The sequence below is a fragment of the Macaca thibetana genome, chromosome 16 (assembly GCF_024542745.1).
Source record: "Macaca thibetana thibetana isolate TM-01 chromosome 16, ASM2454274v1, whole genome shotgun sequence".
Lineage (NCBI taxonomy): Eukaryota > Metazoa > Chordata > Mammalia > Primates > Cercopithecidae > Macaca > Macaca thibetana.
The window spans coordinates 55,756,299-55,771,497 of record NC_065593.1 but is presented as its reverse complement, the minus strand read 5'-3'; the positions used below and the strand labels follow the sequence as shown (position 1 = coordinate 55,771,497).

At 55.2% G+C, this 15,199-nt stretch overlaps 1 protein-coding gene across 3 annotated transcripts in view; it reads right to left on the bottom strand.

The window, feature by feature from the left end:
• The window catches only part of CRHR1 (corticotropin releasing hormone receptor 1), a 50,414-nt gene that overhangs the window by 9,125 nt on the left and 26,090 nt on the right, over positions 1-15,199 (bottom strand). For all 3 annotated transcript variants that reach the window (XM_050763723.1, XM_050763725.1, XM_050763724.1), the window contains exons 3-4: positions 9,050-9,169; positions 4,166-4,251 (exon numbers count right to left, since the gene is read on the bottom strand). In XM_050763723.1, coding sequence (XP_050619680.1) covers positions 4,166-4,251; positions 9,050-9,169 — 206 coding nt within the window. The remainder of the gene's footprint in view (positions 1-4,165; positions 4,252-9,049; positions 9,170-15,199) is intronic.

Genomic DNA, 15,199 nt, shown 5'->3' with positions numbered 1-15,199 from the left:
GGACAAATGGGCACAGCTACCCCTGGGGCCCTGACCAGCACTCCCTCTCCATCCAGTCTGGAGACCTGAGACCAGCAGGCACCCCGCCCTAAGGAGGGTGGCACAGCATGGTACTTGGCAGAGGCCACTCCGCTGTACCCTCAGTGACCTGAATTGAATAAGCAATTAGTGCGCGGCTGACTCTGACACCACCTCATCCCAGGTGCTGCAGTGCCAGACCCGTCCCGATGCCTCTCTGGGATGGTGGCAATGAGACCTCCCTTCCAAGCTCCCGCCGGTGCCCACTCCATTCTGGCACCTCCTCTCCACTGAAGTTGCCAGAGCTACTCCTCTTACCCCACAGCGGGCACTCACTCCAGTCCCTCAGTCCTCAAAGGGCAGCCCCTGGCCCAGCAGCAGCACACAGAGGAGCTCACAGAGATCTTGAGGAAAGTGGAATGTGTGCCCTACGCTAGGCCCACGGAATCGGAGCTTCGTTTTAGGAAAAAGCACCTACACAGTTCAGAAGCCCTGGTCCAACCACTGCCCACCTCTCCCCAGACGGTGAGCAATGAACCTTGGCCCACAAACCCAGACCCCAGATTCCGTTTCATGTGCCACCAGTGTGCCCTCCCAGACTGCGCCTGAGGCCCAAGCTCCTGTGCTCAGCAGAGTGTGGGGAAAGGGAATAGAGTGTGTGCAAGTGTCGGGTGGGTGGGGGAAGGTCAGACAGTGGGGAAGGGAGTGAACAGTAGTGGAGGGAGGTGGTGGGGGGAGGAGAGGGTGCTGACACGGGGAGCAGGTGTAGGGGTTGTAATGGGGGCTCAGTGCCATCCCCGGGCCAGCCATGCATGCAACAGGCTCCCCAGTTGCGGGCCTGTTCCCTGGTGGTGCTGGCTGCGGGCAGATCTCCTGGGGTGCCTGGCCTTGGGGTGCCCTCGCAAGTCCCATTTCACAGGCGGACTTCTGCGAATCCATTATCTGCAATACCCCAGGGCGCTGGAGCTTAATTAGGGCTTAGCCCAGGCCCAGAGCTGAGAAACCTACCACTCAATTAATTGGATGCTTTCCTCTGCAGTTCTGGGAGGGGTCTGGCGAGGCTGGGGGCTGGCAGAAGGGAATGGCATTTTCACTAATTAAATGAATCGATTACCCAGAGTGCTAGGCACCAGGCCAGCAGGGGCTGCGGAGGAAAGAGGCAGCAGAGCCAGGCTTGGATGGGCTGGGGGGTGGGGCAGGTCACTCCCCCAGGTGTACATTACAACCTCCCCTGACCTCACAGGGGAGATGAGAGACAGGGGGCGGCAGGTGAATGGAACATCTCCCATAGGCCAAGACAGGCCAACACCACCCTTCCATCCCCTGAAGGCAGAGATCTGAATTCCTGGCCACCAGTTTCGGGAACTCGGTGGGGTTAAGTTGCCTCCTCTAGGTCATGCAGCAGGTTCCCGTCGAAACCCAAACCCTAAGGTCTGTGCTATTCCCACTGCAATGCAAAGAGCGGGCTGATGAGACCGGGCTCCCGATCCTCTTCCTTGTCCTAACCCTGCTGGTGGAGAGAGGGAGAGACCCCTGTCCTGGCAGGGGTGGGCGTTGCAGGGCGGGCCGAGGGTGGCTAACCTACTGCCCTTGAGCCTTCGAAGGGTGCTGGGGAAAACGGGGGCTGCCGAGTGTCCCCATCAGCCAACTGAAAGGAAGGGGCTTACATTAGAGCAGGAGAGACAGGTGAAGACTCCGCCCTGACCCTCAGGAGGGTTGAGTGCAGGGTGTGAGGCTGGGACAGACAGTGCGGCCTGCAGCCTGACCTCGTGGCTTAGCTGTACCTCCTCAACACCATCCCTCTCTGGCATGGCGTGTGGTCCTGAGTCGCCGACAGCACTGACCCGCTCTTTTGAGCACCAGCCCCGTTTCCTTTCCTCCCACCTCCTCTACTGTGTGCCAGGCTACGGATTCCCCACATCCCTGAACGGTCTTGCCCGCTGCCACTCCCCCAGCCAAGGCCATCTCCTCTGGCCCAACTAAGTCTCCTAACCTGGAACCCCACCTCCTTCCCTCAGTCCAGGAAGATCCCTCCTCCCAATCCCAGGACTTCCCAGGTGGGCTCTCCGTGTGGGGGCTTAGTAAGCTGGGGGTGAAGGAAAGTGATTCTTTATCCTTAACTTTGTTTCACGCAGATACCTGGCAGTGGGCAAAGCAGAGCCTGAGCTCCGAAGCCCTGGGTTCCAGGCTCTGACTTACTCTGGCCATGTGATCTTGTGTGAATCAGTCCCCAATTCTGGGTCCCAGTCTGCCCATCTGTAATGTGAATGGGTTGCACTAGATTAGTTTCTCATTTTTGCCCCATCAGAAGGCTCCCCTGGGGCACTCATGAAAGACAGATTCCCAGGTCCTCCTTGGATGGTGTGATTTCTTAGGTGTTGGGTGTGGCCCTGGGACCTGTATTTGGACAGGTGCTCTGGGCAATTCCATATACTTTTTTTTTTTTTTGAGACAGAGTCTTGCTCTGTCGCCAGGCTGGAGTGCTGTGGTACAATCTCAGCTCACTGTAACCTCCGCCTCCCTGGTTCAAGTGATTCTCCTGCCTCAGCCTCCTAAGTAGCTGTGATTACAGGGATGCGCCACCATGCTCAGCTAATTTTTGTATTTTTAGCAGAGATGAGGTTTCACCATGTTGGCCAGGATGGTCTCGATCTCCTGACCTTGTGATCTGCCTGCCTCGGCCTCCCAGAGGGCTGGGATTACAGGCATGAGCCACTGCAGCTGGCCACGTTTTTTGGTTTTGTTTTGTTTTTTAATGGAGTTTCCCTCTTTTTGCCCAGGCTGGAGTGCAATGGCATGATCTCGGCTCACTGCAACCTCTGCCTCCTGGGTTCAAGCAATTCTCCTGCCTCAGCCTCCTTAGTACCTGGGATTACAGGTGTGCACCACCACACCCGGCTAATTTTGTATTTTTAGTAGAGATGGGGTTTCACTATGTTGGACAGGCTGGTCTCAAACTCCTGACCCCAGGTGATCTGCCTCTGGACGATTCTTATAACCAGGCGGGTCTGGGAACCTCAAGATGGGAGGGAGAGTCTCCAAGGTCTCTTCCAGCTCTGATCTTTAGGCGATGGGATTCTTGGGACTGCCTAGGTCAGTCCCTCTCTTCCACAATCAGAAGCCCTGGCCCTCAAACAGCCTGGAGTGTCCCCCCTTCTGCTCTTTGACCCCCGCCCTCCTCAGCACTGAGGGAGACAGCGTCGGTGGCAAAGGAGACCGAGGGCAACAGCAGTTCCAGGATAGATATATTTGTGCCTCTGCCAAAAATCACCCTTCAAAGATTATTCATTGCAGCACCATTTGTAATAACTGAGGACTGAGAATAAAGACTGGTTTAAATAAATTATGGTTCATTTTGTGATATTATGCAAATGCAAAGAGAATGAAGATGCTCTTTATGTACTGATATGGAACCATCTCTAAGATAGATGATTATATGAAAAAAGCAAGGTGTAGACAGTGTGCGTAATATGCAACATTCAGGTAAAAACAAAAAAGAATACGTATATATAATTACTCATGTATGCAGAGAATGTCTCTGGAAGGACACTTATGAAATTGGCAAAATGGTTGCCTCTGGGAGGGAATCCAGTGGCCAGGGATGGGGTAGGAGGGGACATTGTATTCCCATTTGTACCTTCTGAGTTCTGTGTAAGCAACATCTGCTCAGAAACATTTAACATTTTAAAAGGCTTTCCAAGGGCTTTTTCAAACTGCACTGCTACCTCCACCCCATCCCTGGTTCCCATACAGCCCCATGGCTGGAACTGGATGTATCTGTCAGGCGTGTGTGGTGGAAAAGGGTGGGACTCCTGTGACCAAGTCTGGTCTCCCTTTGCACCTCCAGGACAGTCCCATGCCCAGTGCAAGCGGCTGCCCGATGAGCACAGGGGGAAGGAAGGAAGGAACAAGGACCCGTCTCATCACCATCAGAGCTTGCCCAGTGCCCCATTGGTCCAGCCCGCCCTCGAGGGTGCCTGCTCATGGGCCATTTCCAAGTCAACAGCTCCAGCTCCCCAGTCAGCTTCGCTAGGACAGGACCTTGACATTAGCCTCTGGCTCCCTGACTCCAAGAAGCAGGCACAAAACTCTGCTGGGGACCCTGGACCCCCCTTCACATGGGCAGCCTCATTCGGCTCAGCCTCACCTCCTCATTGAGGATCTCCTGGCACTCGGAGTAATTCACGCGGGCGGCCCAGCTGCCATTGGCCAGGCACTCCCGGTAGCCATTGTCTGGAAAAGGAAGAGAGAGGCAGTGATGGCAGGGCAGCCCGGGCCCCTCTCTGGCCATCCTGGCCCAGATGGATGCATCGATGGATCTGTAGATGGCCAGCACAGGCACCTGCTGGCTGGGGGCTGTGGAGTGAAGCTGGGGAGAAGGGCTTCCTTACCACCCCCATCTTCCTGCCTCTTTCTGCCCACTGGCCTCCAGCAGGGGTTGGTGGCTCTCCCGATGCCCACCTGTGGACCTGGCTCTGCCCACTCAAGCTGGCACAATCATGCCCACAGGACTGGCCCGTGGACAGGCTTGGCCAGCTCCCTGGGCTGTTTCCTTTCAAGTCCTTATGTGGTGGCAGATGACGGGAAGGTGCTCTTCTGAGAAATCTCCTGTTCAGGGGTCTTGTAAGACAGCAAAAAATGGTGAGACCTCATGAGTCAATTTTCACGAGGCTGGGCATGACATGGTGGAAGGGTATGCGGTGACAGCTCACGTGGCAGGTGGCATGACAGGGCTTCTTGTGGTAGAGCCATCTCACAGAGGCTGCCGTGGGAGGTCCTCCCTGGCCGTGCTGCACATGGGGGCTCAGAGTTCACGGGGCAGATCTTGGGGAAGGTCCCCAGGGGGGCACTTCTCCATAGCAGTCCTGTGTTGGAAGGTTGTGGTGGGTGGGTGGGGGGAATATCCATGATGGAGGTCTCTTGGACAGAAAATGACAGGTGACAGGCATGTGTGGAGAGATGTCATCACTCAGGTCTGCCACAGCTGCTCCTAGACTGGCCCATGTCACTCAAGGAAGAAGGCAGCAGAGTGGTCCAGGGACATATGGAGGTTCATGCAGTCACCGGCCTGGATTGTGGCCCAGAACCTGTCACCTTCTAAGGAGATGGGGAGGGGCCCTGTGAGTCGAATTTATGTCTGACTTTAGGGCCCTGGGATGGGCAGAGCTGCCCAACGTGTTCCCCTCGCCCTCCTTCCTGCCTACCAGGCTCGAGCTCCAGAGTCCTGAAACCCAGCTGGGAAGGGACAGCACGAGTTCTAAATTCCATCTCATCTTCTCTGCTGGCAGAAGTCGCCCCACCCCACCCCGTACCCGGCTCTGGCCTCAGTAGCTCTAAACATGCTTCCTTGAGTTAATTCTGGCTCTGACTCCAGGCAGAACTGCCTGGCAGAGAAATGAAGCCCTGAGCATCTCCCCTGGAGTCTCCCTCACTGTAGGCCTTCCTGTGGCTCCCACTGGCCCTTGGGGCTGGAACAGGGCTGGGAAAGCTGCTGGAGTCCCAGTCCTTGAGTCTGGAGCCCCATGGGGTAGAACCCTGTGAGGGTCTGGAGGCTGGGGCCCTGGGGCCAGCCCAGCTGCTGCTGTGCTGCGTGAGTGACCTCTGGGGACCCTTTCTCATTTATAAAAGGAGGGGCTGGACCAGCTGATTCCCAAGGGACCATCCAGCCTGGGAGCTGCCTCTGCTGGCAGCATCAGGACAAGAGGGTGATGATAGGGAGCCTGTCCTGGCCTCCAGGGCTGAAAGGTAGCCGTGGCCTCTTCTCTCTCGCTCTCCTCCCGTCCATTCCCCTCCTAGGTCCCTCTGCTGAGGAGCTGCTCAGCTACAGCGGGCCAGTGGGAGATCTGGCTAAACGGATTTTTAAGGCTCTTCCATGTCAGTGGACTGCAGTCTCGGGGAGCCTCAGGCCCTTGGGCAGAGTTGGTGAAGAGGCTGCTGATTCTCTCCTAATTGCTAAATGAGGGATGAGTTACCGGAGGGCTGAGGCTCACCCAGCAGGTTTTCAGGGAGGTCTGAGGGGAGGGGGAGGCGAGGAACCACGGCAACCCAGTGTCTCTGCCATGGCTGGGAAGTCCCGGGACCACAGACTGCTCTGAAATACCTCCAAGGAAAGGGGCTTGGGGACAGAGATCTGGTTGGCAGGGGCCCGGGGGTGGTGGGATAGGGTGGGGGTGGTTCTTGAGTTAAGAGGCAGCATGGAGTAGTGCTAAGAGTGTGGCCCCTGGACCCAGACAGTCTAGCGTCAAATCCTGGCACTACCTTCCACTAGCTGTGTGACCTTGGGCAAATCCCGCAACTTGTCAGTTTCCTCCTCTGTAAGTTAGAGCCTCTGAACAGCGGCTCCTACTTCAAGAATTGAGTATTTTTAGTTAACATGCACAAGGTGCTTGGAACTGTACCTGGCATGTGATGTTGGCTGTTATTTTTATTTTTATTGTCTTGGAGCTATATTTATATAACCTTACACGAGACTCAGAGCGTGTCACTTGTCCCCATCAAAGGGTACTGGTGGATATTGTGGGAGAAACCCCCTTTACTCAACACCCTTGCCCCCTTCGGCATGTGAGGGAGAGCCAGGAGTCCCGCCAGAGGCTGCGTCACCCAGAGAAAGCAGGCTTTGATGGGAGAAAGGAGGTGATCCGAAAGAAAGCAGGCCCAACAAGCAGGGAGCCGCTGCCAGGGAGGATGCGACCTCCTTGTCTTTAATTGCTGAGCTGAGCAGTCCTCCCAAAGAATCATGGGAAAATGGATATTTTTGGAAATGCTTCCCATCCCTTTGAAGATCGGATGCAGCAGGAGGGAGGGCATTAGGGAGAAGGCCTAGACGTCCTGGCAGCAACTCATCAGTAAATGGATTAATTAGTGCTTAATGATGAGGTGCAGCTCTGGGTACCCACTTGCGACTGATTGCATGGGCGTGCTCCACCTCATCTGGCGCTGGAGGCACCTGGAAAGGGGTCTTCCAGCCCTGCCCTGACAGATTGACCCCATGTCGAGGGGCCATCACCCCAGCTCCTTTCCTGGGATCACAGAGGGAAGCGCACGGGAGCCTAGAGAGCACCACACCCAATCCTCCTACCCATTCTGCAGGTGGAGAAACTGAGGCCCAGAGAAGGTCTGTGCCAAGGGCTCCTTAACCAGCTTCACATGCAGCTGGAATGAGAACCTAGGACTCCTGGCTGCCACTTCAGGCAGGGCCAGCAAGTGAAGCGTGTGCCCAGGCACTGAGGGCTGGAAATGTTTATTTGGAGCATGTCAAATAACCCTTTGCAACGGGAGTAGAGGGAACTCATGGCGGGTGGTCAGGGCTGGCTGCAAAAGGCGACAGGGCCATGACTACAGAAAGCCGGGCAGGTCCCACCCAGGAGCACGGGCCTGACCGCGGAGGCCACAGGAGAGTGGATTCCAAGTGAAGGAGTGACCGACGCAGATCTGAAACCTGAGGCTGGGCAGTGGCGCTGGGGAGTGGGGGCAGGTAGGGCCAGACACGAGAATCACTCTGGAAGTGGACATGACAGGATCTGGTGCCTCCTCCCGGAAGCCCCTCTGATGTGCAGATGCTGCCTCCTTCCTAGGGGCTCCAGAAGGACTCAGCCCCCAGCATCGTAAGAGTTCTCGTCCCTGGGCTGTGACCCTGCCTCCAGGCTCTGAGACCTCTGACAGATTATTAGCCTCTCTGCCTCAATTTCCTTATTATAAGATGGGCCTGACTATATTGGGGGCTGGCCAACTGTGCACCCCTTGGACTGACCTGGCCAAGAGGCCCTTCTTCCTTTCTGCACTTCCTCCCCTTGGTCCCCAAGCCCCTCCCAGTGTGTCTTCTCCCTCTCCCAGGTCCCTCCCACGGCCAGGACATGGTACAGACACACGAGGCTGCTGGATCTGGCTGCCCCAGCCTCCTGCCCAGCCCTGGCCTCCCAGGTCATTCCCTGGGGAGCCACTCTCTGGCTGGGTCTTCCCACTCCTCTCCTGTAGCCCCTAACTCTAAACCCCCAAATCCATCTGGTAGAGGAAAGAGGGGCAGAAGAAGGAATTCTGGAGTTTTTGAGCTGGGAAACATCTTAGAAGCCAAGCCCTCTGGCCCTCTCCATCCTCAGGTGAGGGGCCGAGGGCCAGACGAGGGGCAACAATGTGCTGCGAGGTCACACAGTGAGTCTTGGAGTAAACTACATGGTGTCTGGGCTCACCCCTGTGCCCTCTTGGGGCTCTGAGTTCAAGACCACCAGGACCCAAGGGTACACACAGGAGGCCCCAGTTGCAGGGATCAGGCCCCCAGCCTCCCCTCAGGTAGGTTAGGGCCCCTGGCCCACAGCTGTTGCTCTCTTGATAAGCAGGGACCTGGGTCATTGACAGGAGAGAGCAAATTAATTCTGAGAGTGGCAGGCGGAATAGCAGGGAGCTGCAAAGCCCAGCCATGGGGGTTCTGGGCCTCCGGGGAGCCAGGTGTTTACATGAGGATCAAGTATCCGATGGAGCCTGGGTCAATCCCGTCCTGTCCCCACTCCACCTATGAATCCAGGATGCAAGTTGAGCCCCTGCCTGTGCATCTAAAACTCTGGGTCCCCCGCCTCCTGGCTGGAGGGCCGGGGTAGGCCTCAGAACCTCTCGACTCAGGGTTCTTATCCACACAGCTGGGGCTCGGACGATTCCTGCCCTGCTTCACGGTGTTACAGCAGGCTCAAACAGACTAACCTGAAGTTTAATGGCAGAAGGAAGTGCTAGGCAGATGTGGATGCAAATTCCAGCTTCACCCCTTACCAGCTGCCAATGGGGCAAGTTCCCTAACCTCCCTGAGCCTCAGGGGCCTTAGTTATAGGAGGCGTGATAGTGTCTTGCAAGGGTATTGTGAGAATCACCAGTAATGAGCACAGGACACTTGGGAGAATACAGCGCTGACCTTTGGAAAACAGGGGCGATCCCCACAAGAGGTATTACTGTTATTGGCATCACCATTCTTACTTCCCCCACCTCCAAGCTCTCCCCATCCTGTCCCACCTCCCAGCAGATGGTCCACCCTCCACTTCTTCCTTACTTGTGGTGTTGTAGCGGACACCATAGAAAAAGGCAGGGCAGGGCCGAACAACTAGCTGCCCCGCAGGGCTGCGGGGCCAGCAGGTGCCAATGAGGTCCACGGATGCGTTGCACTGCAGTCCTGGGGGCAGAGATGACTGGTAAGGCACAGCAAGATATCCGGCCAAGGCCCCAAGCAGGCAGAGGACATTCCAGAGTTCTGCCCACCTCCCCACTGGTTCCCACTCACACCAACTAGGGACAGGATGACAACAATGACCAGTGCAGAAATGAGCTCATCCTATGCAAAGAAGACACAAGGGGAAGAAATCTGAATCTGATGCTATGGTACTAGGGAGCCAGCATGGGTTCCAGAGCAGAGGAGGAACAGAAATGGCTGGAGGTGGTGTTAAAAGCTAAGGTCCTGGCATTTAGAAGAAGCTTGGGCATGCTTCTGGCCCCCTGCTCTGTAGCCTGAGGACACTTCCTTGGCCCCTCACATGGTGATAGCCTGGAGCTCTGAGATATCACAGGAACACCCTGGAACAGACCCATCCAACCACTGATCCAGCCCCTCACGTGTCTCTGCAATCAAACCACATCTACCCTGGCCCTGCAGGGAAGAACCAGCTGAATAAAGTTGGCCCTTCTTCCGGCTGGCCTGTTTCTCCTTCCAGCTGGCCTGTTCCTTCTTCCGGCTGGCCTGTTCACCACACTTACTGACCATACATTGTGTGTACTTTGTTCTGTGCAGAGCCCTAGGACAGGACTGACGGAGAAGTGAGCTATGGAGAGGAAAGGGAGGGAGACACCATCTGGGGGAGTGGAAAGGGCACTGAACTGGGAGTCTGGGCCCACGGCTTCAGAATGGGCTGTGCCACTAATTTGCTGTGTGACCATAGGCAAGTCACTTGCCCTCTCTGGGTCCTAGTGTCTTGTCTTCATCTATAATAAAATAAAGTGGTTGAACCAGATCAGAAATTCTTAATCTCAGCCCACTGGAAACTTCAACAGTTCGCAGAGACCCTGAATGTAATGAAAATATTGGTGCATACATGCATTTTAATGGGGAAAGCAGCCCATGGCTTTCATTAGATTCTCAAAGGGGTCTGTGACTCAAAGAGAGATAAACACCCGAACTAGAAAGAGGATGTCAAAGGCCCCTTCCAAATATTTGCTTTTTGGAGGGGAGAGACAGAGAGAGAGAGAGAGAGAGAGAGAGAGAGAGAGAGGATGTTGGGGCAGAGTTGAGGCCCCAGTGACACTTCAGGAGGGGAGGGCGGGTATGGCCTCCAAAGGGTGGGGGCTGGCACAGTCCTGGCACCCCCTTGAGGCTGCCCCTTCTTTCTCTGCCTTTTAGTGCCTCCCTCTGAGTGAGGCTGGCACAGCAGTCCTCTTCAGCCCTAGTGTCTCCAGGTTAATAACCTAGAATTGGCACAAGCGTGGACGGACAAGCCAGGGAGGGCCAGGAACCATGAACCAGTGCGGGTGGGGGCAGCCTCTTCGGGCTTGGGCCGAGGCCCTAGCAGCTGCCAAGCCCTGGCTGGGGCCCGCCTGCCATCTCCTCCCCAAATTAGCTTGTCCCCAATCTCTCAGGAAACAGCGCTGGGTTAAATTGGCTTCCTTTCCCTGTTGGACTCAGGGCAGTGCCGAGCAGCACTTGTACCAAATGCTGGTTTTTCTTTCTAATCAAAGCTATTCATAGGGCATTTGTGCAAATCAGGACTCAAGGGGCAGAGGTCTTCAGGCCAAGTGGCTTAATTGAAAGAGAAAGAAATCTGGATTGGGGCTTAATGGACACGAGGTGACTGCGGGCCAGGCGGCTGGAGTGGGCCAAGCCCAGGTGCTGTGCCACAGCGGAGTCTCTGTGAATGTCATCACAGAGTGACGGTGGAAACAGGGGAGTGATGAAGCAGGGCCATCCGAGGCAAGGGCGTGCCAGGCTGGGATTTTAACCTGTCCTAGATCCTGCTGACAGTGTTGAGCCCGGGGACAGGGACTTGGGTAGAGAGCTGGGAGCATGTGGTCGTGGGGAGGGGAGGATTATATAGGGGCCACGCCCTGCTGTTTCAAAGCTCTTCTTCATCTACTTCGTTTGATCTTCATACATTCAGCAATGTCATTATTTCCTTTTCACAGAGGAAGAAATTGAGGCCCAGGGAAGTTAGGTGACTTTTCCAAGGTCATGGGTCAATGGGTGAAAGAACCAAGTCTCATAGGCAGGTATTTTGGACTCTAAATCTAGTGCTCTTTCCATTATGCCACATTGTGAGTCAGTCATGGAGGTGATGGACAGTTAAGGGGGCAGCAGGAAGGCAGCAGCGTTTGTCGAGGGCTGACTGTGTGCCAGGCACATGTCAGCTGCATGACATATGCCATCTCATTTAATGGCACCATTGTACCTTCCTCCGTAGCTTGCTCATTCACTCCTCACTCATTCATACACACTATCTAGTGAGCTAGGCTTAAATGTAATGTTCCATGTGGCAGCGTCTGGAATGAACACACGGAACACACCCTCTCTGTCAGTGTGGCACCTGCCCTCCCTTCTTCCCTTCCACAGCCAGTCTTCTCGCAACTTGCTTTCACAAGGCACGAAGGGCAGGAAAGGACTGGGCACCCGCCACAACCAGGACCAGGCCAGAGCCGAGGCAGAAGCCAGCCACTCAGGATGGGCCTTCTGGCCTAGAGAACCTGCACCGGCCACTGCTGGGAGCTCTAAGGGCTCTAACCAAAGGCCTGACCCCGTCCACAGCTGGCCAGGGACGTGCAGACCTTCAAGGGGCAGTCAGGTCAGAAGCCATTTGCCCCTCCTCTGTGGTACGGTTCCCAGCCACCTACTATGCCACCGTGGGTGCTAATTCTCTCTTGTTTTACAGATAAGAAAACTGAGGCCAAGGTGGTCAAATGGCTTATTCCAGGACAATCAGTAAGCAAAGATACTGAGACAGGAGTGGATTTTCAATGCTCATCTTTTGATGCCAGCTCAGGGTGCTGCCCACAGCTGCACAGCTGACCCTGATCTGGGCAGCTGCCCCTCGAGTGTAGAGCTGCACCCCGGTCTTGGCCACTCCAGTTCCCCAGCAGCGCCGCGCCTCCCCCTCCCTCCTGACCCCCGCAGCTCAGAAGGATGCGTAGAGAGGGCGCCCGGGACACAGCATCGGTCGCGATCTTTACATTAAGAGCCCAAAAAATCCTGGAAGGAATTGAAAGTCTGTGTGAGACGGCAAGAAAGGGAGAGAGAGGCTGCAAGAACGGGGAGGAGAAGTCAAATGAAAAGGGACGAGGAGACAAAGTTCCCCCTTCCCCAGTGAAAGGTCAGCGCTCCCACGGGGGTCAGGCGCTGGGGGGCGGGGTCGGGGAGGGGGCGTGGCCAGAGGCGAGAGGGCCTCAGCCGCGAGTGGAGTTAGAGGGGAGGGGACCAAGAGGTCAAGGGCAGGGAGCAGGCCGCAGGAAAGGGCCTCAGCCGCAGAGTGGAGTTAGAGAGGACGGGACCTAGACATCAAGGGCAGGGAGCAGGCAGCAGGACAGGGCTTCAGGCGCCACGCTCCTGGCCAGTTGGCACTATCCACTGGACTTCCCGGCCTGGGACGGCCTTGTGGGCTCGGTGCCTTCCCACAACGCCTCGGGGTCCTGCCCTCTCTGGGCCTTAGTGTCTCTGTGTCTGAAATCCCCACAAGGGATTTCAGATCGCCGTCCTGCGGACACCGGGTCCGGGGAGGAGAGTGGTTGGGGATGGGGGGTCCCTGGGATCCGGTAGGGACAAGGCCTCAGAAGGGAAATGGTGTATAGGACTTGAGGGAGAACATTAGTTGGACACTGCTATAATATATACCAGGCACTGTGAAGGGTGCTTTGCATGACGCAATTCATGTCACTCATTTAAGCCACCTGACTACACCGAGGAGGAGAAAACAGGCAGAGAGGGAGGGAGGTGGGAGGCCAAGTGGGCCAGGAGAGAGGTGGAGAGAGAGAGGAAAGACGAGGGAGAAGACACTAAGGAAGAAATAGGGAGAGGCAGGCGGAAAGTCAGGAGAAGGAGGCACAGAGAAAGATCATTTCACAGGTGCTGGGGACAGAGAGGGTGTTCATGCCCTAGTTGGGAAGGGGAGAAGGCAGGAAGTCAGTTTCTGGGTCACTCAGCTTGATGGCTATAAGGACCCCAAGGACCTTCTGATTCTTGGGCCAATGTCCCCTCCCTCCAGTCCCAGTGCCACAAAAGCCTGACCTCTTCTGCTCTCCTGGCAGGTGGAGGTATTTTCCCACTCAGCTGTCATAGTCCTGGGATGAGGAGGAATTTGGACCACAGTAATCCAACCTTGCAAATAGCCAAGCCAGTTTACCAGCCAGCTGCACAAAGCTAAGGTGCTGTTAGATGCCAATGCCCCCTGACAGCTCCCTGTCCTGCAGTGCCTCTCCTGGTCAATTAAGGAATAGTGGCTTTGCTCTTTATTTAACAAGTACAGTTGTTTCTCCACATCCATAGGTTTTGGGGAAAAGTACTGAACATGTACAGACATTTTTTCTTGTCATTATTCCCTAAACAGTACAGTATAATAACTGTTTATATTTATATAACGTTTATATTGCATTAGGTATTAGAAATAATCTAGAGATGATCTGAAGTATACAGGAGGATGTGCATAGGTTACATGCAAATACTACTCCATTTTATATCAGTGACTTGGACATCCCTGCATTTGGATATCCATGGGGAGTTCTGGAACCAGTCTCCCATGGATACCAAGAGACAGCTGTTATTTACTGACTACCTAAGAAATGTTCAAGGGGCTTGGGATATAATAATGAATAAAATAAATGCCCTGTCCTCATGGTGCTTACATTCTAGTGGGGAGGCAGCAAATAAACACACACACACATACACACAGTCACACACACATTTCTGTTAACCAATGAGAAATACTATGGAGAAAAACTAAGCAGTGCAAAGAGATAAAGGCTGACAAAGGTGCTCTTTTAGTGTGGTGTCTTCTAAATTACTACCAATTAAGCAGATAACTAAAGGAAGTGAGGGAGAAAACCTGGGGGGAAAGTGTTCTCGGCAGAGGCAACTGCGAGTAGGAGGGCCCTGGAAGAGGTGTGAGCTTGGTGTGTCTGAGGTGTCAATGTCCCTCTTGCTCTGTGGCTCACTCCCTCATTTACAGGGCAGGTAGATGCATTCAGGGTCTTTCCTGGCTGGGGATGTGGGAGTAGAACCAACCCACTCACCAGCCCTGGTCACCACAGGCCTTCAGGTTGGGGGTGAGCTGGAGGGAGTCAAGTGGGCTAAAGTAATGCAAAAACCGGTTCTATATCTTTCTCCTTCCCCACACATGCACAGAACAAATGCATGGGAACCGCATTCTGCTCAGACTGCCTCAAATCCCTGCAAAGCGAGAGCAGAGGAGAGGGGGCAGTGTGGAGGGCTCCACCTGCCAGGGAAGAAACCCTGCCAGGTCAGGGTCCTGGGAGGGCTGCTTTAATGAACAGGTAAGAATCCTTTGAAGGTGGCCTATTTAATGCTGTGCACAATCGGGCACTGGCTTCTTCCCCCAGGTAGGTTACACAGTTTGCCTCCCATCAGGCTCAGGGTCCACATGTGCTTGGCAGATCCGCCCATGGTGGATAACTTCAGAGGAAGCTGGAACCTGGCTCTGTCTCAGTTATGTCGGGTCTCCCATCAGCGGCTTCTGGATGTGGGCACTTGGCAGCAGCCCTGTAGCTGGGAAGCCCTTCCCCCTATTTGGCTTAAAATCAGGAGGGGGACTCAGCCCAGGCTGTCCAGAGGGGGAGCAGCCAGGTGGCCCAAGGGCAGCCTGTGAAACACACATTCTTGCCCAGTCAGAGGAATGTGCTATGGGATGAATGGGCAGGGCCTCTGCCTGGGTCCCCTGGCATGGAGAGGGTGGCAGAAACCTTGTCTTTGCTCAGCCATCTCATGGCTGAGCTGCCTTCTCTTTGGCTGGGCAGAGAAGAAAGATGCCTGTGTAGGGTGTGTGATCCATCAGGACAAGAGGATGGCCCTCCTGTCCTGCGGGTTTGTGGGCTCTTCACTTTTGCCTTCCCAGCAGCTAGTACAATGCCAGGCATACAGGAGGCATGGAGGAGAATATGGGGCCATGTGCACACCTAGTGTGGGTGTGGGTGGCACTGCAGGGGTGGCACTGCACCC